The following is a 25,795-nucleotide window of genomic DNA, read 5'->3' as shown; positions in this document are numbered from 1 at the left end:
TATGCTAAACGCCTGATAGAAGAAAGAGTTGATATCATTAGGGTGCATATCAAGTGTTAAATTTAAAAAGTTGTTGACAAGAGTTACAAAAATAACTTCTAGTCATTCTTCTTCCAAATCTTTCTTGAGAAAAACCTGTAATTATTTGTAGAAAAGTTCTATCTAATCAAGCTATTCATGCGCAAAATGTCCTTTATATCTGTCAAAACAATCAAAGTGAACTAGTTTCTCACACCATATCCAAAGACCTGAAGCCATAAAACTCCTACAAGAAAACAACAAGCAGTATGCTGTCTGTCACTGGTCTTAGCAGTACATCTTTGGATATGTCCAAGGGCAAGGGAGGCAAAAACAAAAATAAATGGAACCTACTGAAACTTAAAAGCTTTTGCACAGCAGGGGAAACCATCAACAAAATTAAAAGCCAGCACACTGAATGGGAGAAGATATTTGGTAACAATGTATCTGATAAGGCATTAATATACAAAATATACAGAGAAATCACAACTCAAGCTTCCTGACTCTCTCTAAGCACCCCCTCAGTCATGCTCCCAAGTCCTTTGTATGTCATCTCCGTATTTTTCACTTTATACCAATATTTATTGTTTGTCTCTTCTAGCAGTCAATCACTGCTGAATGAGGATCATTTTATATATCCCATACAGGATAATTCTATGACCTTGATTTGCCTGGTATAGTCCCACTTCAGAGCTGTCATCCCAACTTAGTAATGAAAAACATCTTTTCATTCTCCAAAGTGTCTCTATAAGAATAATAAATTATGGTCATTCTACCTAAGGGAGAGAACTAGACTCCTACTATATAATCAGTTACAATAAAAGTCTGTTAGCTTCTAAATCTACAAAAATTTGAAAGGACAAAATGTTAGTAAATGGAGACAAATTTAACAGACAACTGCAGGAATCACATAAAAACATTATCTGATATAGCAGGTTATGCATGTAAAGAAAAAAAGTTACACTTTAGCTAAAGTAGTTAACTTGTCAATTTTCCTCACAACTGGGTCAATCAATTTTAATTGAGTTCCTGGCTTGATTAACAAAACAGAAAAAAAAATGTTTTAGAAATCTTCTGCACAAAATGATTTAGACTTCTTTCTCACTAATATGTTATACAAGTCTGTCATGTTAATAAGACTAGTCTGGAAAACAGATGTCTTTATTGGAGAAGTTTTTTAAGTAAACACCTGAAGACAGGACTCCACAGATTCCTATTCGATTTCTATTTTTCATCCTCTTTCTGACTAACCAGACCCTAGTTTCTTGGGGGGCAATATGTTCAATTAAGGGCTTCCCAGGTGGCACTAGTGGTAAAGAACCCACCTGCCAAAGCAGGAGACATTAAGAAACATGGGTTTGATCCCTGGGTCAGGAAGATCCCTTGGAGGAGGGCAACCCACTCGAGTGTTCTTGCTTGGAAAAACCTATAGACAGAGGAGCCTGGTGGGCTACAGCCCACAGGGTTGCAAAGAGTCCGTCACAACAGAAGCAAGTGAGCACAGCATGGCACGGCACAGCATGCTCAATTAAAAAGTGCTCGTCTCTTCAGAGACACAGACAGCCATGTGACCCGATTCTGGCCAGTGAGCTACAAGTCAAAGTATTCGGTAGGCCTCGAGGAAAAGAACTGTCCTCTTGTTTGAAAAAAGAGAAACAGCAAGCTCATGCTTTCTGCCTTTCCCCTTTTTCCTGCTGAATGCAGACTTGATATAATGACTTGGGGCAGGGAACCTGCAACCTTAAGAAGCAGTCATACTCTAAACAAGTTTATACATTTGCAAAACTCATCAAACTATCCAGTTAGGATGGGTGCATTTTACTGCATGGAAAATGATACCTTAATAAAGATAATTTTTATTATTTATTTTTTGGCCACACCCCACAACATGTGGGATCTAGTTCCTTGACCAGGGATCAAACCCACGCCCCCTGCATCAGGAACAGGGTGTCTTAACCACTGGACCACCAGGGAAGTCCTGAGATAATTTTTTAAAAATCATTTGCTGGACTAGATCATAACCTTTTAACATATATTATGATTAACTTATAGACCTTTTAAAAAAAATAGGAACAAAATAAATATTTGTTAGCTTGACTTTAATTATTTGTTAGTTCTGTGGCTATTTGAACAATATAAAGTACTCTCCTGGAGGAGGAAAAATAAACACCACAGTTGAAAAGACAAATATCCACTTATGCAGTATTTGTACACACATCTGCAGTTCTTTTGGGAAGAGATTGAGTCAGGAAGACCTGACTCAACTGTTCTCAGAAAAAGAAACAAACAATTTACCAAGAAATAATAATATACTTTCTCCTACTTAACCCTTTGTAAAAATCTATAAAGCAATTTCCAGTATAGAAACCTAGTAATAACACCAGTTTTTAGCTAAGAAACAAACAAAACAATGTGCATGTAAAAATACTGCTGACTCTTGGTTAAAAACATTTATAGAAGATACTAGTGGCAAAATTATATCAAAATAACATTTAAATAACAGACAAACTAAACCAGTATTTCATAAATCATGTTTTGGAGGAAAAAAAAAAGACCTGAGCATATTTCATGAAAAATGGGTATGATGTTAAATAAATTTAGGTGATGATAGTTTGAACAAGGTTAAACAAGTTTCATTACTGCTTTCTCACAGGCGTTCATGTGATCATGCGTACTGTGAATTCCTGAAAGAGGTTATATGGAATGCAGTGTGTCCCAAATGTACTTCAGTCAGAGCATCTCACAGGACTTGGCTTGAAGGAGCTACATTTCAGGAAACACTGGAGGATGACAGCACAAGTCAAATCAAATCAAATTGGGTTTTTCCTGCATATTTTGTATTCATATCTCTGTTGGAGAAGGTAATTATGCATATTATTTAAAATATCTTCTTTAAAAATATAAAAAAGAATCTAAATTGTCGGTAAATTTTGACTTAATAAGAAAGATTGAATATTGCTCAGATATCCAGACTTATAAAATAACAGAGTATTATGTAGAGCTGGTCACAAGCAGAGTTGACTCCACCTTTCAAGAACAACCAACTACTAAAATCTGTGGGGTTCAGTTCAGTCACTCAGCCGTGTCCAACTCTTTGCGACCCCATGAATCGCAGCACGCCAGGCCTTCCTGTCCATCACCAACTCCTGGAGTTTGCTCAAACTCACGCCCATCGAGTCGGTGATGCCATCCAGCCATCTCATCCTCTGTCGTCCCCTTCTCCTCCTGCCCCCAATCCCTCCCAGCATCAGGGTCTTTTCCAATGAGTCAACTCTTCGCATGAGGTGGCCAAAGTATTGGAGTTTCAGCTTCAGCATCAGTCCTTCCAATGAACACCCAGGACTGATCTCCTTTAGGATGGACTGGTTGGATCTCCTTGCAGTCCAAGGGACTCTCAAGAGTCTTCTCTGACACCACAGTTCAAAAGCATCAATTTCTAGGCGCTCAGCTTTCTTCAGAGTCCAACTCTCACATCCATACATGACTACTGGAAAAACCATAGCCTTGACCAGACGGACCTTTGTTGGCAAAGTAATGTCTCTGCTTTTAAATATGCTATCTAGGTTGGTCATAACTTTGCTTCCAAGGAGTAAGCATCTTTTCATTTCATGGCTGCAGTCACCATCCGCAGTGATTTTGGAGCCCAAAAAAATAAAGTCTGACACTGTTTCCACTGTCTCCCCATCTATTTCCCATGAGGTGATGGGACCAGATGCCATGATCTTAGTTTTCTGAATGTTGAGCTTTAAGCCAACTTTTTCTACTCTCCTCTTTCACTTTCATCAAGAGGCTTTTCAGTTCCTCTTTACTCTCTGCCATAAGGGTGATGTCATCTGCATATCTGAGGTTATTGTTATTTCTCTCAGCAATCTTGATTTCAGCTTGTGCTTCTTCCAGCCCAGCGTTTCTCATGATGTACTCTGCATATAAGTGAAATAAGCAGGGTGACAATATACGGCCTTGACGGACTCCTTTTCCTATTTGGAACCAGTTGTTCCATGTCCAGTTCTAACTGTTGATTCCTGACCTGCATACAGGTTTCTCAAGAGGCAGGTCAGGTGGTCTGGTATTCCCATCTCTTTCAGAATTTTCCATAGTTTACTGTGATCCACACAGTCGAAGGCTTTGGCGTAGTCAATAAAGCAGAAACAGATGTTTTTCTGGAACTCTCTTGCTTTTTCGATGATCCAGCGGATATTGGCAATTTGATCTCTGGTTCCTCTGCCTTTTCTAAAACCAGCTTGAACATCTGGAAGTTCTCGGTTCACGTATTGCTGAAGCCTGGCTTGGAGAATTTTGAGCATTACTTTACTAGTGTGTGAGATGAGTGCAATTGTGCGGTAATCTGAGTCCTTTCTTTAGTGTAAAGAGACTCAGAATTTATCCCTGGACTCTCTCAAAAAAATAATCATATTACTTTGAATAAATAAAAGGTCAATTTCCTTAACTGTAAAAGTACTATAAAGTGTAAAGCTAGACTACATAAACTGAAATTTTTAGCTCTAAATATGCATTTTCTGGGCTTCATTTATGGTCCAGTGGTTAAGAATCTGCCTGCCAATGCAGGGCACACGGGTTCAATCCCTGCTCCAAGAAGATCCCACATGCCGAGGAGCAACTAAGCCAGTTATTGAACACAATAACTGGGCCTGTGCTCTAGAGCCTGGGAGCCACAACTACCAAGCCTGTGAGACTGTATTAGAGACTGTGTTCCACAACCAGGGAAGCCACCACAATGAGAGGACCACGTATCTGCAGCTAGAGAGTAGCCCCTGCTTGCCATAATCACAGAAAGTCTGCACCTAGCAACAAAGATCTAGCACAGCCAAAATAAATAAATCTTTAAAAAAAATTAAATAAGCCATTTTCTAACTTATTCTGTTTAATAGTTATTATGTAAGGAAGTATTTTATGAAATATAACTTATTTTCAAAACCATCATCAAGTATGAACTCTGTACAATATTTCCCTTATATTTATCACTTAAAACTTTAAATATGAAGTTCATCTTGGGAAAAAGCAAATTTTTATGTCCCTCTACTGTCTGAAGTATTTATTTCAAATACATCCATGTTCGTGGACTTGGGAAAGAGGGACAATGGACCACAACTTAATAAAACTGGATATCTGAAAGCAAAGGATTATCATTCAGCCAGAAACAAAGCAGATGAACACGCTGTTACTTTTTCAACTGTTAATTATTTTCAAAAGCAAAGTTTAGCTTTGACATCATGAGAAACAATATTCCAGTGGACAAGAAAAAGGTGTAGAAGCTTTAACAAATATTCTTTAAGAAACTGTAACTGCTTACCTGTAATGGACCCAAGATAGAGCTTGTGGTATACATAAAAAAGAGACGAAGATAACTCAGAACGTTGGCAAATGCAAAAAGTCCCTCTGCCACCAGTGTAGGGTGGAATGCATCCCAGTCCTTCCGATCCGCAAAATCATGAAACTAAGATTAGGAAGAAAAAGCCAAAGGTAAGTGGCTCTCTCAACTTAGGAAAATAAAAACAAATATTCTGACCATTGAAAGAAAACCATTTTGTCTCTCCTTGTGTCAGAACTCCATTTATGTTTCATAAACTTCTCTTTTAATAGAAATAACATTGTTTTAAATAAATAGATGATTTCTACATATGTGGAGCAATACCAATTGTGTTTCATCAAGAGGTTTTCTCAGAAATTCTCATGCTTTAAAAAACGAAATAATTTTTTAAAGACGGTCATTAAACTTTTTATGAATGAAATTTTTGCTAGTCTTTCTTAAATTCCACAACACAAGCTTGAAATTAATTAGCATTCACATTAAATTAAACTAGCTACTTGACTCAAGATTCTACAATGCACCATAGAAGCTCTTCTCCCTTCTAAACAAGAAAAAAAAAAGGGTGTATTATTACACCTAGACACAGAGTAACCACATGTTTCAACTGCCTGGGACACTCCCAGATTACATACCAGTCTTCCTGGCATAATTATTAACTGTGCTTTCCTTCATTTGTGTTTCTTGGTTTGAAATAATAAAATTATATGGGTACCCTGCTTCTAGAGGGTAGTCTAAGAGACCAGTCTAAAAAAAGGACCAGTCTAAAAAAACCAATGACCATCAACCTCTCTATCCAACCATTTATCTATATGTGATCAACTTTTATTTTCTTAATAACCTCACAACTCTGGTCATTGAACATACCTAATAAACATGTTCTGTACTACTGATCAAATATAGGAATGGAGTTTTTAATAAAGTGGTATAAAAAAACCAGTTTGCTTTCTCTCTAGTTGGTAAATTAGCCAAAACTCAAAAAATATTATATAATAGTTCCTTGAATGTGACACTTCAGAATTCTAAACTCAGGTGTAAACAAAGATAGTCAACATAATCTCCATTACCTTTCCTGGGCTTTAAATTAATCTTTATAAAAGTAACATTGTAAGATGTCTATAAGGTTGGATTTTTATCAAATTTTAAATATAAAACTATAGGCATCAGAAAATAATTAAATTTACATCACTTTTTAAGCTATGGGAGATAACGGTCATGATTTGGAATGTGTAAAACATTATGAGTTCCATTCAGATAAACTTTTCCCTGGTAAATATAACCAATTTAAATAACCTTGTGTTCTCATTTTAAGTAATAGGTAAATGAACCTCGCTCAGATGTAAGGAACTGGCATTTGGTAGAAAGAAGATGCCTGGACAGACCTGGATTTAAATCCAGTCTTGGTTTCTTACTGTGTGGTCTTGGACAAGTTACTTATATTATCTCTGAGCTTCCTTTTCCTTATTTGCAAAATGGGGATAAGGACATCTGTCTCATAGAATCCCTGTGAGAATAAAATAAGATAAAGTATAGCAAGTATCAACCAAGGTACCTGGCATATAATAGGTAACCAACATTTAAAGGTAATTAACACCCTTGCAAGTATTAGAAAGGAAGGAACAATGGGCACTATTTCCTTGCCAAAGATAGGTTTAAAATGAAAACACATCAGACACAGATTTGGGCCAAAGTAACTCTGAGATCCATAGCTAAATATCTTGGGTTTTCCCTAAATAAACTTCACTTGTGCCTTCAATTGACATAGTTAATAGTCACCTTGTTGTGAGCAACCACTTTGAGGGCAAAGGTTGCCAAATAAAGTGAATTCATGACAAAACTGAGCTGATTACGAGATTCTTCTAAAAAGTCTTCCAACCCTTCATACCAGAGTCTTTTAATGTCTGACCATATCATTCCTAAAAAAAAGAAAAAAAATCAGATGATGCTCTTAATTCAATAATAAACTAAAAAAATACATTAAGATTCAAAGTATTAAATAAATAACACGTGTCATCTGTAACCTCATTCAGAAGAAAAAAATAACATTCAGTAAAAAGTTCTTAAAATTTGAAAGAGAAGGAATCTTAAGCTTCATCTGACAATATCTTCCCCAGAGAGGGATTTTAATAAATGATGTGAAACAAGCATAAGAAAACAAATAAGTCATTGTTAAATGTCCCCTCCCCAAAGGCTCTGTTCCTGATTATTTTCTTTATTTACACTCACCCCTACAGTGACCTCATCCAGTCTGGTCTAATGGCTTAAAGTAGTATCTATGTGGTAGACTCTCAAATTTTTTAACTCAACCTGTATTTACACAATAATAAGTATCTCTAAACCCCTCTCCTAAACTTAACTTGCACAGGTACTTGGCTATCTCAAACGGGATGTCCTAACATGTCCGAACTGAACTCCTAATCTCTGCCCCCAAGCCCACAGCGCTTGAAGACTTCTGTATCTCAGCTGATGGCAACTCCATCCTAGATGCTCACTCTAAATGTCCTTGCCTCACCCTTGACTGATATTCTCTTAAACCACACATTGAATGCAATAGTAAATCCGCTGGTTCTATTTTCAAAACATAATTAGGATCTAAACTTTCTCACCACTACTTCAAATTCAAGCCGCTATCTTCTCTGGCCTGAATGTCTGAAACAACCTACTTGGTGTCCCTGCTTCTATCCTGTTTTCCCTGAAATCTGTTCTCAACACAGTGATCAGAACAATCTTTTTAAAATGCAAGTGTTATTTCTCTCATCAAAACCCTGTAGCAAGTCCCAGAGGAAAAAAAATTAACTGCAAGCTAGAACTCTTTCCCCATGGGAACAAAACCTCATGTTATCATCTATTAAAGTGGTTTCCTTGGAAACGTACTATGTTAAGGAAAGTATGGAAAGTCAGCTGTGTTCAACATTGTTATAAAAACAATCACTGACTGGGAAACTGCATAAGTGGAATCATAGACCCCAAAAGTATACACAAACAGGACTATATAAAAACATGTTAAGAAACACAGGTTTCAGCTTCTCTGTGTGATGTTTCTTTAACTTGAAGTGTGCCTATAGGGGGAACTACACTCTGAGGCTTTGTAAGATATCCAGATTTATAAGAAATCCTGCAGTTTTCAGGCTTCTCTGGCTGGGGTAACCCACACCCATGAATATGGCCTCATTCCACACAACTGAGTGTGCCCCCTATGGGGCTGAGGAGAAGCCCCAGTCTTTTGTAAGAGCTGCCAATAGAGACATATTTGAAGCTGTCATGCTTTATTTCCTGCCTTATATCCTTCTACAGAGCTAAGGAAATCTGGCACCAGGTTTCTGCCTTTGGTGTCTGGCAAGTGTGAATGTTAGGAACCTAAGACCACTGCTGCTGACCGTGCATAGCATGCACTGCACACTGCACCTTCCCTTACATCTCCTTTTATTCAGAGTCAAAATCAAATTTTTTACAACGGTCTCTGAGGCCCTACATTACTTCTCTTGGATCTCCTCTCCTCTGAATCTTTCCTTCCACTACCCTAGTCATACTGGCCTCCTGGCTGTTCTCTGAACACCCAAAACTCCCCAACTGGACACTGGCTCTTCTTTCAGCTGGAAGCTCCTCATCCAGACATCCATCCTGCAGCTTTCCTCACCACCTACTCTGATCGTCCTATTTAAAATAGCAAATTTATGCCCGTCACTCCCAATCCTCCAACTCTGCTTCTCTTTCTTTTCCCTTACTACTTATCACTTTTAAACAATAGACATAGTTTACTTATTATGTCTATTATTAACTATCTTTCTCCCACTTTGGGTAAAAACTCTTCAAAGCTAAGAATATTTATCAACCAATGTCCTCAATGTCCTAAATAGTGCCTGATACACAGAAGGTGCTCAAAAAACTTGCTCAGTGAATAAATACACATAAATAAATACCAACCAAACCAAAACTTCCTTCCTCTTCTTTGGCCAGAAGTTTCTCCAGTTTTATATTCCTAGAAGTACCAGAGAACAGTACCGCAATCGAGGATTGCTTTATGATACATTCCTCCATTGAGATATTTTTAAGGGGAATGTAAAGTGACTGCAAGGAGATCAAATCAGTCAATCCTAAAAGAAATCAACCCTGAATATTCATCAGAAGGACTGATGCTAAAGCTGAAGCTCCAATACTTTGGCCACATGATGTGAAGAACCGACTCATTGGAAAAGACCCTGATGCTAGGAAAAAATGAAGGCAAAAAGAGAAGAGGGCAACAGAAGACGAGATGGTTAGACAGCATCACTGACTCAATGGACATGAACTTGAGCAAACTCTGGGGAGACAGTGGAAGACAGGGAAGCCTAGCATGTCGCAGTCCATGGGGTCACAAAGATTTGGACATAACTTAGTGACTGAACAATAATAAATGACAAAAGAATAGAGTGCTACAACCTACATATGGGTGAAGATCAAGTTAAGCCATTAGAATCATCCTCTGGCTTACCAGTAGACTGAATAAGTCCCCTGGGAAAAATATTTCGAGAGTATTCTTGAAAAACTCTGTTCATAATATCTTAATTATACAGAAGACATACTTTATGTACAAGATCATTTTTAAATATTTGCAGATCTGACACAGAAAATACTTTTTTAAAAATTCCATTTGGATGAGCTTTTATTTAAAATGAATAGGGACTTCCCTGGTGGTCCAGTGGCTAAGAGTCCGTACTCCCAATGCAAGGGGCCCAGGTTCAATCCCTTGTCAGGGAATTAGATCCCACATGCCACAACTAAAGATCCTTTATGCTGCAACTAAGAGCTGGCACAGCCAAATAAATATTTTCAAAAATTGAAAATAGATAAAAACTATCAAAAATGTTAAAGCAAATAACTTTAATGTTAAATCAAATAAAGTAACTTATTTTATTAACCCAAACACTGTAACACTAAAACACTAAACTAAGATGCTTAAGTGTTTTATTTCTGTAAAATGCAATATTATACCTAAATGGAACTCTTGACAAAAATTACAACATGGATTGGGTAAGATTTTGATTTAAAAAAGGCAGATATATGAAAGAATATTAAGTACCACTGACAGGTATTTTCCCATCTCTTATGCAACACCCCACACCAAAATGAAGCTAATATACTTGGTCTATTTCACATTTCTGAATTGGATTAGAAGAACACAACAATTTTAAACTATTATAAGCAATGCAATCACTACATAATCAATGGACTATATATACATATATAGAATTATTAATATTAGCAAAACTGTAATCCCATCATTTGGGGATTCCTCAAGGCTTGCTCCTAGGTCCCCTCTTCTCATTTTATACTTTCTCAAGTGTCTCATGCATGCCCATAGTTTCATATACAACATATATATAGATTACATGCACACTGCCAACTCATGCTTAAACTTCCTCTTGAATTCTAGACTATGAAATAAAAATTTTAAAAAAATAGACTATGAAATCAACCAATTGGATGATTGATATCTCTCTTGAGTATCTCAAAGACTTTTTAACTTCAACATATCCAAAACCACTCTCAGAATCTAGTCTCTCACAAATTCCCAAACTTAGTACTCTTCCAGAATACTTACATTGCTTAATAATGTCCCACCTCCTCTCCTATATATATATATATATATATATATATATACACACACATATATATATGGAAATATATATATGTATATGCAATATGTATATACATGTATGTATGTGATATGTATATGTATGTGATATGTATATGTGGTATATATATATATTTCCATGTTCTATTTGCTTTACTTTATAAATATCTCTTGAATCTGTTTCTTTCTCTCTTTTTCTATCACAACCACCCTAAGTTCAAGGTATCCATCAGCTTACTGCAACAGGCTCTTTACTGGTCTCCCTCCAGCTACTCTTGCCATAGCTCTTCCTCCCAACCCATTCTCTATACTGTAGCCAAAATGATCTTGTCACTTACCCACTAAAAAAAATCAGTGGTCTCCCACTGTTCTTAGTATTAAGTCAAAATCACTTAACATGGCCGACAAGGCTGTCCCGGGTCTAGTGCAAAATCCGTATCTATGGCTTCACCCTGAATTCCACTTCTCCTGCTCTCCTTGCTCCATTACTCAGTCCCTTCTTTGTGCCTCTTGCCACATGGTCCTTGAATACAACTTTTACATCAGCCTAGAATATTTTCTCTCCCAATTCTCCTAGAATAATTTTCTTTCCCAATTCTCCAAGTTGACTCCTATTTATTATTTAAATTTTAGCTTATTTATTACTTCTTCAGGACAGCCTTCCCAATCCCCCAACTAGGTAAACAGCCCTTATAATATCCTTGCCCTCTTAGCTCCATGATCTTTACTTAGCAGAATTTAACTCATATATAATTATTTATTTTATCTGTGTGATTCTCAAGTTACTGTGTTTTTTAAAAATAATAATTAGATCATAAGCACCATGAATGTTAGGCCATATCTGTTACTGCCTGTGCCGGGACAAAGCAGCTATATAACATTTCAAAATGTACCTTTTTGTAAGGGCTGTTCTATTATATTCCAACGATTAAAAAAAAAAAAATACCTAACTAAATGGATACCATTAATATCCTGCGGATTCAACAACACACTGTTTTCTTTTTTTACCTTGCTCTTTGTAATTCAATCCTATTTATTTTTCTGGAGGGTTAAGGAAAATAACAAAAAATAAATATACAAAAGCCAGGTATCATGAGTCAGGAGTCACTGTACTCACTGCATGAAAAAGTAAACTGAACCAAGGAATGCCTTTAAACAAGCAGGCAAATGATTCCTACATGTTTTCTTACAGCAATTTCAGATCTATATATTTAAGTAAGACACAGTGATCTAATGACACAACAGGTTCAGAAGACATCCTGGGCAAAGTTTATTCAGATCTAATTGTTTCAAAGCAGAAGCTGTGCTGTGAAAAATAAAATACTTTTAGGAATTTTACTGGATTAATTCACACTGTACTCTTCTACTGAGAAAGAATATGTTTAGAAAATTAATAATACTGTAGGCACATGTGTTTATGTGTGTGTTCAATGTTATTGGAAACAAAGCCATTGTGATTAGGAAAGAGTAGCCATAGTTTTACATCTCTTATGAAATTCAATGATAACAGCATTATTTATGCTATCCAAAGAATGGGCTGACTCTTTGACTTCAGTGAGTTTTTTACTCACTGTTAAGAAATATAAACTTTAATCTTACACAGAGCTGGCTACACTGAATCTTTACTTTACAAAACAAAGAAGATATTCTCTCTCTCTCTCACTTCATTTAAACAATAAATTATAGATAAATAATGTAAAATGTCCTTTCTTCACAACTAAGGTATATACAGCAATCTTTCAGAAATAGTTTAATAGAGGAAAGGTATTTCTTAAGAGATTCCTTTCAGTCTAACCTACTCAATTAAAAAGAGAAACAAAGTTTACATTCAAAAGATCTACAATAATGCAGTTTGAAACCAAATATGACGAGGTATAAATTATTTCCTAAATTAAATACTGAATTTTAGATATGATAGTGAAATATTAGAAACAGGAAAATATTAACAAGAAGAAATTATTTAATTCTCTTTAACCTAAAGTTCAGATTACACTATTTTTACTATATCTACCTAATTTTAAACATTAATGCATCATGAATTGAATACTGCTAAAAGTAAAACTGATTTAAAGTCAAGTTACTTGAACTAATTTCCATATAAAATAAAAATCCCCAAATTCCTATGGACTGGTTCATGTTGATGTATGGCAAAAACCAACATAATACTGTAAAGCAATTATCCTTCAATTAAAAATAAATTAATTAAAAAATTCCAAATACAAATTATTTTTGTATCTAAAGAACTAAAAGTGAACATTGTAATTAACTTTTTTCAAATTATTTTAATAACTGAAAGTCAGAACATATCAAATAGAGCTTCATAACATTAAAAAAATGAAATCTCAACATTCCTTTTATTCTACAGCAAATAGTAAAAAAAAGACAAGGTGGGAAATGCTGAGGTTAAAAACAAGGTTGACGATCCAGAGGGAAATTAAGGAGATGTCATTAAAAGACCATAAATGGACAATGTAGTTATACCTCAACTCCCCTCCTCCCACAACCCCTCTCAAAAAGGGCAAGAGCAATAAAAACTGCAGAAGGTCATTATTTATTTTATAGCATAATAGTTATAAAAAAACAATTTTCAGCTAATAAAATGTCTTTTTAAAAGACTGTTATTTCTAAAGAGATATGGCTATCATTGTAAAGAACTGATTTACAGAGTGAGTCACCAGGGAATGCTTTAAATCCAAATTTAAGTAATGGTTCTATAATACAGATGGGCTTCCCCGATGCCTCAGCAGTGAAGAATCCGCCTACAATGCAGGAGACGTGGGTTTGATCCCTGGATCAGGAAGATACCCTGGAGGAGGAAATGGCAGCCTACTCCAATATTCTTGCCTGGAAAATCCCATGGACAGAGAAGCCTGGAGGGCTACAATCCAAAGAGTCAGGCATGACTGAGCAACTGAGCACAAACAGAGGTAAGGCAATATGCATCTGTAAAGTTCATAGGTTCTTAAAAGAAAACTAATGATATAACAAAAGAGTTAACTCTTAAAATGCAACCAAGTATAAAATGTATCATATTTTAAAATACCTAAGAAAATGTTCACATTCTTATAACAAAAAAAATTCATCAGCAAAATCTGTCTTTAACAATCATGAACAATTTTAGAAACTGAGAAAGAATCTGTAGCTCCCATGTAATTAAATCATATGAAGAGATCTGCTTCCTCATTATCAAGTTTAAGGACATTTATCTTTTAAAAAAAACGTAACCTGCGTCTCCAGTGATCATGTGCTCAGTCGCTCAGTCATGTCCGACTCTCTGCAGCCCCTTGAACTGCAACCCGCCAGGCCCCTCTCTCCATGGGGACTGTCCAGGCAAGAATACTGGGAGTGGACTGCCATGCCCTCCTCCAGAGGATATTCCCAACCCAGGTACTGAACCCAGGTCTCCCGCATTGCAGGCAGATTCTTTACCATCTAAGCCACCAGGGAAGCCCCCCAAAATATGGAACGCTTCACGAATACAGTCATCTTCTCTGTACTGTTCCAATTTGAGTATATGTGCTGCTGAAGCAAGCACTCAATGATTATGGAAGTGTTCAAATTTCTGCTGTATAAACTGTGTAAAACTATAAGTTGAATGCAGTTTATAATGCCACCAACAAAGGGAGAATTAACGGGCTAAATAAACCCAGAACCTTTTAAACTAACTTGATACCTACCAATAATCCACAGTATAAGGAGATAGTCTATTCTTTCAAGGGCTGGCCCCATTGTGTTTTTCTTATCCTCATTGTAGACAAGAGAGTATAGGTTTAGTAACAGTAGGAATGTGAAATATGATGCTCCATGAATAATAAATTTCATAAAAGGTGTGTGGATAATTCTGCCAAACTGAGATTTGGGAGCTATCAAATAACAAAGTGACAAAACTGGCCAAAAGATGCCAACTGTCAAAACAGTCATTATCTTCTTACAGGTAGGCTTACGACGGTAACCTGACATCTGTCCAAACCAAACAGTGTTCAGGAACTGCTGACAGTTGGACTGGGAAACAAACTGAAAAGGAAGCACACACACACAAGTAAAATATAACTTGTAAATAGGATCCAATAGTGCTATTATTTAATTGATATTCAAAGTTTTAATTATGGTTTGAAATCAGTTCTATATAGTCCAGTTTATTTTTCTTACACGCAATAAAAGAGTATAGTGGTTAAGAGCATAGACTCTGGAGCCAGATTATCTATTTTTAAATCCAGGCTCTGCCACTTACTTACTAAATGACCTTGAGCAAGTTTTTAAATCTCTCTCAGCCTCAAATTCTCCATCTATAAAATGAGGATAATAATAGTATCTAGTCAAACACTGGTTATGAGGATTAAAAGTAACGCTCTTAGAATAGTGCCTGGTCATAGCATGCATCATTGAAGTATTAGTGACTATTACTAGCCTGCTTTACCCTCTGAGCCACCAAGGAAGCCCACTAGCCTGCTTGCTGCTAACTGCTGCTAAGTCACTTCAGTTGTGTCCGACTCTGTGCAACCCCACAGACAGCAGCCCACCAGGCTCTGCCGTCCCTGGGATTCTCCAGGCAAGAACACCGGAGTAGGTTGCCATTTCCTTCTCCAATACTAGCCTGCTTAGCCATTATGAAACACTTAACTTTATAAAGACATAACAGTGTTTATGAAATTTCAAAATTAACAAGCATAATCCACAGAAAGAGACTTCAGCCTAGAAAAATTAATGGTTTCAGTTACAAGAAACCAACATGTCAAGCACAGCAAAGCAATTAAAGGCTAAACAGCACATATATTTATGTTCCATGAAAACACTGAGAATTTCTTAAAATGTATTAAAGACGCTTTTAAATCCTCATAAAATGAAATTCTGTGTGAGAAGAAAAGGAAAAATGTTCCCAAATAAGAGGAAAATTCTAGTTGAAATACAGAAATTAACTTACTAAAGTTTACAAAGATTCTTAGTTCGCAAAATTCAGAAGGAATATTTTCCCAATATAATGTTCTTGCTGGGAAGTATAAGTTAAGGATTCTGATGACTCTGGACTCAGTAATGTAATCAGGCTTGAAAATCATTGAAGTAAAGCACAAATGACCATAATATCATTCAGATATTCAATAACATTTGGTCAATGTTCTGTTTTAAAATGATTCATCCCAAGACAGAATATAATTTATAGAATGCAACAGTGTACTTAAAAAACCTGGACAGAGTTTTGTTGTTCATTGTGCTTATCAAGAAATTTCCTAGTAAGCCATACCTACTTTTGGTAATTAATATTTGTCCTTCTGCTTAGCTTTCAGTGTTGTTACGGAATTGTTAATTTGTCCCTCAAAAGGAACTATCTGGGAGAAAAACACAGCTTTTCTTCCCACCAATTACCCAGTTTGGTAGCATCCCAAACTCAGTGGTTTCATCCTTCCCCCAAGTATCAAAGCAATCTCAGGACTGACTGCTGCCCTCATCATCTCTCTATACAATGATGATTTAATTAACCATAATGTTAAATATGTAATTGGAAGAACTTTCAATTGGAGATATTCTAAATCTGTGGTGGTTTTAAAATAGAGACACAAATTCTTTGATACTCTTCTCATCAACAACGGAGAGGCTACCAATATTTCCTACCCTTCAATTCACCAAGGTTGTTATTGCTTTAACAAGTAGATCCTGGAAGAAGTGATGCTATGTGAATTCTGAAGGACATTCAGCTTCCACCTTGTCTGAGAAACACTTGCTCTTGGAGCCAAAAGATGGCATATAAAACGTCCTACTGCCCTGAAGCCACCAGCCTACAAAGAAGCTGAGGCTACATGTAGCCACTCTGATTAACCCTCAGAGGCTTCTCAGACCATCTCCTTGCAGCCAGCAAACCATGAGGGCCATACTCTTCCACAGTTCCGGTCCTGAGCTCTCAGGAGGACTGCCCTCAATGGACCCAGCCTACTGAGCATCCTGCCCACTCAGAGCTCCCAGTCTGAGACCTCAGGTGCTGCTCAAGCACTAGGCATATGAGTGAAGAAATCTCCCAAATAACTGTAGCTGAGATCATTGACATGGTGAAGCAGAGACAAATCAACCTTGCTGTGCCCTTTCCTAATTCCTGACCTCAAGAGGTTTGTGACCTCACAAAACTCAAGAGCATAATAAAATGATCATGAAATTATCACAAAATGACTATGAAGCATTGTTTTATGCCACGTGAGTATCAGGGCAGTTTGTTATTCAGGATGTAGCACCAGAACAAAATATATCAACTATTGGAGAAAATATTATCTTTCCCTTTGATTATATTTAGAAATCCAATGTAAAAAACTAATTTATATTTCATTCATTTTTAAAATTATAGAATATCTTCCTCCCAACTAAAAGTATTACCATTACTCCTTATTCCTTTTCTCTAATCTTCTTTAGAATGGAACATTTGGTTATCCTCTGTAAATTCTTCAGGTATATATATATATATACACATATATCTCATTAGGAAACTTCCTTAGTTTTTCTCCCCTTACCAGGATAATCTTGGTTTTTTTCCACCTTTCTTTGAGATTCTTTTTCCAATCACTTAAGCTGATTTTGTATCTTGCTGTATCTTTTCTGTTATTTTCTAGTGTTTCATGTCTATTTTAGGTTGTGGAACACAAAAGTAAATAAACATAAGATCTATTCAAATGTATATTAGAAAAAGATTATATCAGAGTTCTCTGGTTTTAGGTATACATATTAACATCGTATTTCCTTCTTAAGCCACATAGGTATATTACTGATTTATAATCTTATAGCTGCTGCTGCTGCTAAGTCACTTGAGTCGTGTCCGACTCTGTGAGACCCCATCCCTGGGATTCTCTAGGGTAGAACACTGGAGTGGGTTGCCATCTCCTTCTCCAATGCACAAAAGTGAAAAGTGAAAGTGAAGTCCCTCAGTCATGTCTGACTCTTCGCGACCCCATGGACTGCAACCTACCATCTCCTCCGTCCATGGGATCTTCCAGGCAAGAGTACTGAAGTGGGGTGCCATTGCCTTCTCCGAATCTTATAGCTACCTAGATCCAAATTCTTATACTTAATTGTTTTCCTATGAATGTTCTACCTTAAGTAAGAAACCTCAGAGTACTAGAAAAAGTATAGGATTTGAAGTCAGAGATCTGGATGAGAAATATAACATCTAGGTAATCTTAAAGTAACATCTTAAAATTGCTGTATCAATCTCCCAAGTCACAAAGCTATTCGGCGGCTCAAACTGTCAACCAAGATAATAAAAAACTCTGCTCCAAGCACCAAAGGTCCTATTATCTTGCCTTCTACCATAATCTATTTTGGGCCCCATTTTTATATTAATATAATTGTGATAAGTAAGTTTTACTCCAACATCTATGTTGATAATAAGAATAATGGGTCTTAGAAGCAATACCTTAAAAGTATCATATGCCAGCACTCCCCAACTGAACATCATTGTCTGCATATCAACATCCATGTCTATTACGTTATCTCAAAAAATGAAATTAAAAATGCATACCTTCCTTCTTCAAGTTCCTGAATCATATGCATGTGAGTGTATGGGGAGTAGAAATAGGTATTTCCCTTAATAGGAAGGGATGATGCCAGAAGAGCCAGATTCAACTTAGTTATCATAGCATACGTCTCTCCACCTTTGGGTTTCACAACGAATTAACAAATAAGAATACGGAACATAATATCTGATGCTTTTATTTTTAAACAGAAAGGCCCTACATCTGTAGAAAGGACTATTTATAACTAGATTAATAATATGAACTCGTAACAGACAAAACACAAGGTGGAAACTGCATTAGGAAGGCATTTACTACTCAAAATCTTACCTGCATAGCTACTATTTAGCAAAAACATTACATTAATATCCATACTATTATTATTGTTAAAAATAATAGCAACTACCATTTATTGAGTACTTGCTTAAAGGTAATACTCATTGTACTAAACTCTTTAAATATGCATATCCTTAATTAATTCTTAAAACTAAAGCTCAGACAGATTCAATAACTTTCCCAAGGACACACAGTTTTTATGAAGCAGAACTAGGATCTCAATGTAGATGTATTGCTCCAAAGCCTTTGCCCTGAGCCACTAGACCACTGTGGAGGAAATAATTTAAATATACCACAGAAAACTTCATACCTCCTTTTGGTTATATTTGATAGCAAGTTTTAGACGACTTAAGTTCATTCTTTCTTCTAGTAATCCCCGTTTGTCAAGAGGCTCATCACTGGATGTGTGGTTTAGGATGACTTCTAATTCACGTGAATTCCGGGCTTGGGCAAGCAGATCTTTAGCAAACATTTTACACTGCCGGGCTAGTTCCTCATAATCATTCCTGCCAAGTGCACAGTCCATTATCAGAAATGCCACTTCCATCTTCTAATTAAGGCGTTTTCACAAGAAATACTGCTCAGTAACATTTTAATTCTGACAGTGCTACACAACATCTTAAGTCATTTTGTGCTGTCAAAGGAACCTGCTGGTACATAAAGCCCCCACAGCTTTGCGGAAAACTGTAACACAATTGTGTTCTCTGCATTCACACTGATCATCTCAGATGAGCAAAGTGTTTTCTTATATATATTGATATTCCTAGAAATTCTGATAATATTTTCAACATGTTCATTTAACTCATTTGCCTTCATTCTCTATAAGTTCTGTATAAAGCTTTCTTTTATATTATTTATCTAAACAATAAATAATAATATTTTGATGCTATCCAATAAATATTATTATATGATTTTTAACCAGAAATTTTTTCTATGATAGTTTGAAACGTGTTTACACTACTTCTGATAACAAAATAGTATTTTGTTTCATTTTTAAGATGCTCCTTTGAACAAAATTCAAGTTAGAAAGAAACACTGAAACATTCCTAGTACAGAATCACTATTCCTTGAAACTTAAGACTTACCTGCTTATTAAAGGCAAGCCTAAATCACTTGTGAGAAACTAAGAAGTTTTAATAGACAATTCTTTATAAAATATCAATTATGTTAAGCTTAAGCCTGAGTGGAACAACTTAAGAATAAAGTTAGAAATAAATAGTTATGAAACAATTGGGATCAGATTTCAGAAACTAATTTTTTATTCAGTGTTTTTAAAGTGAAAGGAAGGGAAAATAGGAAGAATTTCTCACTGATTAATTTTCTATTCAATGGGGTTTTCCATGAACTGGCTGCATAAAGTTATAACTCAAAGAATTAAAAACTTTTCCTTACTGGCTAATATTTTTTCATCTATTCCTTGCATTTGCTGCTGCTGCTGCTAAGTCACTTCAGTCGTGTCCGACTCTGTGCGACCCCATCCCTGAGATTCTCCAGGCAAGAACACTGGAGTGGGTTGCCATCTCCTTCTCCAATGCACAAAAGTGAAAAGTGAAAGTGAAGTCCCTCAGTCATGTCCGACTCTTCGTGACCCCATGGACTGCAACCTACCAGGCTCCTCCGTCCATGGGATTTTCCAGGCAAGAGTACTGGAGTGGGGTGCCATTGCCTTCTCCGTCCTTTGCATTTACCACATAACCAAAACTACCTAAGTTTGGTAGAATAAGTAGCTGAATTTCTTTAACAAAGTATTATCTACTTCTTAGTCTAGGAATTTAATTGTAGTCTTATCTAATTAGTTTTATGTCTACATGTTACGTTTCTCCTACTAGAAAATCTCACCAAACTGGGAAATGGGACAATGTCTGGGTGTGTGAAATGTACCTGACATACAAAAAAGCATTCAATATGCTTCTGAAAGTTATGAAGGGCTGGGTTCCAAGGATGGTTATAGAATCTGGAAATGAGGAAAGAGAGCAGTTATAAGTTTGCTCTTGTTTATAACTACCATTCCCTTTATTCTTCACATTGCCCTAGAATGCCTCTGGTAATGTTGAACAAAGTAGGGATTTAAGGGTGGGTGGAAGAGTGGAAGAGCGAAGATGGGTAAAGAATGACCTAAGTGATACTAGGATCTACTCCACTGAGAGAAAAGGAAAATCCTAAGTACATGGCAGCAAGGCCTGATCATTTTGGATCAAATGTAAATAAACATTAAGTGAGAATTTGGCCTATAAGAAAACTCATGCTGAAAATATTCTGGAAAAAAAAGAGATAATTTACAATTTCCATTCATTCCCACCTGAATTCCACCTCCACGAGGCTTAGTTCTTTTAAATCAGCACTAAGTTCAAACGCTCTCAGAATAGGATCCTCCTCTGTTAACATTATTAGAGCTGGACTGGCCAAGCAGCGATATATATCAAGACGAAACCTGGGATAAAATTTGATTCCATTATGTAAAACATTTATTATATACATGTGATTAGTATTTTTAACCTATAATTTTCATAAATTTAAAGTATGGTAAAATTAAAAGAAAATAAAACATTTATAATACACTTATTATAAAGTAACCTACATAAAAAGAAAGACAAAAATAAATATTCTGAGATATAATTATTGAAAAATTTTATACCATTGCTTTAAAAGAAATCATTTTAGTATTTCTTTTCATAGATTTAAAACTCTGTATCCTTCAATTTAATTAAAAAATTTCTATTCCTGAACTTAGTATTATTTTAAATGAAATCTGCTAATAACTAATTGAATATATGGATGCTTATTAAATTTTCCTTCTCCAGCAATAAATTTACTTTAATATGCTACATATATATAACATATGACTCATTCAATCAGGTTATTTTTGAAAGACATTTTCAAATCTTAAGAATAAAATCATTCATTTATGCCTAATTTCTAGCTAATAGAAAAGTATTCCCTTTACCTTCCATGAACTAATTAATGTTCATATTCAATATCTAACAGGAACCAAATCAAAAAAGTTTTGCTATTATTCTTTCATTTATAAACATATAATTCTTAATTTAAAATTTGGTAACTATTATATATTCTCACTTTTAAACAAAAATTTAATATATGCCTGCTTCTTTTAAAAAAGCAAGCAGTTTAGAAACATAATGCTCCACAATTTTTCTTCTTCCACCAAGCATACTCCTCAAACACAGTCACATTCCAGAGAATTGTGAAAAATCTTTCCTGATATTTTCTAGTTATACACAAAAGTACTCAGACATAATGTATACAGGGACAATTATTTCTATGTCACTACATACAGAGTCACCTCATTATTTCCTAAAACTGGATGGTTTTCCATTTAACGGCAGTCCAACTTAATGGAAATTTAGGTTGCTTCTAATTTTTTATTTCAATTAATAATTATTCTTTAGTTCATATATCCTTTGCACACTCAGAATTGCTGGAAAAAATGGCACGTGTATCTTAAAATCTGGAGGATGTTTCCAAAGCACAAACAATAAGGAAAGCTCTTTTTCCCCCCACATCTTCATGCTGCCACCCTAAAGGATGAAAAATGGAATTTTAAGAGTTGTATTACTTTAAATTTCTCTAAAAGCTTAAGCATGTTTACATTTCATTTACTTTTACAAGCTTTCATGTTTACTTTTCATTATAGTTCTGTAAACTATCTGTTCATTTGTAGTTCCCTATTTTTCTGGTAATTTTTTTAAAAAATTCATCAATTTGTAAAATCTCTTTATATACCAAAGAAATTAGCCCTCTGCCTAGTCAAAAGTGTTTTAAATACTTTTCCCCAGTTGGTTGGTTGTCTTTTTACTTTGCAATGGAATTTTTCTGTATAAAAATTAAAAACTTTTATGAAATAAATTTATTGAACTATTCCTTATTTAACTGCTAGATCTCATGTCTTAGACACAAAAATAGGCTCTATATAATGCATTTTTAAGAAAACAATATTCATAAAATCCAACTTTGATCTAGCTATTTAATAAAGAAGTACCATTATTTTATCTTAAGTAAGGATTTCTAAAGGGGTATTTGGCTATACCAAAACTGCTCCAAAAACTTGAGAAAAAGTATATACAATTAAGCAACTAATTTGTTTCCATCATTATGTCTGTAGTAATTTTTTATGGTAATTAGTCTTAGCAGGTTGTTTGTAAAAATGACTTTTGTATCAACCTACATTATCATGTCTAAAAATATGGATTAGGGACATAATGCCCAGAAAAACTGCTCATATTGGGGGCAGACAAGTGGCTGTGTAGCAATGACGTGCCACAGTATGGAAAGCAATTAGAGAGAATCAGAAAAACAACGAGGCTGCACCACTTTATAAAATCTGTCATTCCGGGCATAGAGAATAGATCTGTGGTTGACAAGGGGGGAGGGGGGAGAAGATGGACTGGGAGTTTGGGGTTGGGAGATGCAAACTGCTATACGTAGAATGGATTGACAACAAGGTCCTCCTGCTGAGCACAGGGAGCTATATTCAATACCCTCTGATACCCATAAAGAAAAGAATATAAAAAACAATGTACATGTGTGCATCTGAGTCACACTGGTGTGTAGCTAATGTCAATATCATGTTATAAATCAACTATACTTCAGTAAATGAAAATAAAACAAAGTCTGACATTTCAGTATTCAAACACTATCAAAAGTAATGGTGGAATATAAAGAGATCAATTATTTTACTGCACAAAAATATGCATAAAATGGACAAAATCATTTTTTAAAAAATCAACTATTTGGGGTCACTCAAAATTATCTATTGAGAATCAATTACTGGAAAACTACCAGAACTTCAGGCAGGAATGGCTGGAACCTGTGGCCTTCTTGCCTAAGGCCACATCCATCATCTCTGCCTTCAGTTCATTTAAGGAGAACTGTAGTTTTCCATTTTGAAACTGGTAAAATCTGTACCTCTATGCTAACGGGGTATAAATCAATTCGTTGGGAGGTAAAAACCTACAGCTCTGCTGGCTGAAAGGATTGGACTTAGTACAGATGACCAAGGAAAACCTGCAGCTTTTTGTAAGACCAAGTTTGCAGGTTGAGGTGACGGAAACAGTGGACCAAACAGAAATTTAATAGGGAGATCTTGGAAATGAGAAAAGATATACAAAGTCTCCACAAATTCCTGGCTGACTAAAAAATTAGGCATGTGTGCAGAGCATCAGGAAGTCTGGTAAAAAGAAAAAGACAAGGAACTCAAGAAATGGCTGCAACTTTGAATGCATTCCCCAACTAATCCGCAGATTGTTTGTTCATGCTTTGTATTCCACAAACGGGTGAAAACATACAGTATTTGTCCTTCTCCATCTGACTTGTTTCATTTAGCATAAAGCTCTCAAGGTCTAACCATATTGTTACAAATGGAAAGACGGTATCACCTAGCACTGCATCATCTCTGAAATTTAAAAACCAGTATCTCACAAATACAGACTGCCTCTCTTCCTTATTGATTGTATACTGGCTCTTCAACTCCCCTGAAACCTTTACCTATCTCCTTTTTTGTCAACTTTTTTTTCTCCTGCAGCTCTGCTTAGCAATTCCTGAAAATGACTTTAGTCAGAGCTCTTTTGACATTTGCTATAACTGTTTTCTCAAACATCAATAACAAACTCTCTCAAAGCCTTCAACAAATATACCAAACCACTTGCAGTTCCCTAAATAAACCACATTCATGTACTGTGTAAAATGCCTTTTACCTTTTAATATTTATTCATACTTAAACACTGAGCTCAAGCCACAGCTCCTCTAAAAGCTTTCAGAACAAGCTTTTTTCACACCTCAAATCAAAGCGGTGTTGTGTTCTCTCCAGCCTCAAACTCCATCTCCAAATGCTTACACCACACATAAGCATACTATTGGAAAATAATTTATATTTCACATTAATAAAGGATCTTAATACTTAGTTCCCTGATCAGGGATTGAACCTTCGCCTTTGGCAGTGGAAGCGTGGTGTCCTAACCACTGGATTGCCAGGGAATTTCTCATAGACTAGTCATTTTAAAGCTAAAAAGTTAGATAAATTGCCATAGCTGGGCTTCCCTGGTGGCTCAGTGGTAAAGAATCTGCCTGCCCATGTAAGGGACAGGGGTTAATTCCTTGATCCAAGAAGATCTATATGCCATGGAGCAACTAAGCCTGTGCACCACAACTACTGAGCCTGCTGCTCTAGAACCTTCGAGTAGTAACTACTGAGCTCACGTGCCGCAACTACTGAAGCCTGACTGCCCTAGAGCCCATGCTCCACAACAAGAGAAGCCACCAGTGAGAAGCCTGTGCACTAGACAGTAGCCCCGGCTCCCCGCAACTAAGAGAAAGCCCACGTGTAGCAACGAGGACCCAGCACAGTCAAATAAATAAAATTATTTTTAAAATTGTTTTTAACATTGCCATAACTATCAACCAGATCTTATCAAAGAGAAACACAGATCTCATTGCAAAATTGACGAAAATAGAAAAAATTTTCAGTACAATATCTGTAAGTAAACATTAAATTGATTCCCAGGGGACTTTTCCAATTTATGGATTTGTGACTATCTGTTGATCCACCAAAGATCTGTTCTTAAGGATAGGAACGAGGTAAGGTAGATGGCTCGCAGCTTTAAAGCTAACTTCATACATACTGTATAAGAAGCCTTAACTAGAAAACACTGACAACAGAAGGCCTGGGACTTCCAACCACATTTTCTGTAGTAAAAGCTTTATCTGACACTATCTCAACTACATTTGACCACTGTAAAGAGAATATATACATACAGGCTATGCTGAAAATGAGATTTTCAAGTCTAGTTCAAAACCACACATGTTATACAACATGCACATGTGTGATCTTGCTCAATCTGTCCAGGAAGAGATACTTTCTTGAGTTCATTCACTCCTCAGTTGTTAGTATTTTTGACTGGGGAGAATGGGAAGGCAAGAGAAAAAGACTTAAATATTGTGTGAGAGGGGACAAAGAGGCATAGCAGGCTGAGTAGTTAGTTAGATAGATAACAATATTTA

At 35.9% G+C, this 25,795-nt stretch overlaps 1 protein-coding gene across 12 annotated transcripts in view; it reads right to left on the bottom strand.

The window, feature by feature from the left end:
• The window catches only part of TRPC1 (transient receptor potential cation channel subfamily C member 1), a 60,094-nt gene that overhangs the window by 12,305 nt on the left and 21,994 nt on the right, over positions 1-25,795 (bottom strand). For 7 of the 12 annotated variants that reach the window (XM_061167780.1, XM_061167781.1, XM_061167782.1 and 4 more), the window contains 5 exons: positions 21,081-21,212; positions 19,092-19,287; positions 14,636-14,972; positions 7,121-7,260; positions 5,330-5,473 (listed from right to left, as the gene is read on the bottom strand). In XM_061167780.1, coding sequence (XP_061023763.1) covers positions 5,330-5,473; positions 7,121-7,260; positions 14,636-14,972; positions 19,092-19,287; positions 21,081-21,212 — 949 coding nt within the window. Of the gene's footprint in view, positions 1-5,329; positions 5,474-6,726; positions 7,052-7,120; positions 7,261-14,635; positions 14,973-18,453; positions 18,587-19,091; positions 19,288-21,080; positions 21,213-25,795 lie in introns of those variants that run through there. The other 5 variants (XM_061167789.1, XM_061167787.1, XM_061167790.1 and 2 more) reach the window with 5 other exon arrangements.

The sequence above is a fragment of the Dama dama genome, chromosome 19 (assembly GCF_033118175.1).
Source record: "Dama dama isolate Ldn47 chromosome 19, ASM3311817v1, whole genome shotgun sequence".
Lineage (NCBI taxonomy): Eukaryota > Metazoa > Chordata > Mammalia > Artiodactyla > Cervidae > Dama > Dama dama.
This window is presented reverse-complemented; position numbering and strand designations above follow the sequence as displayed.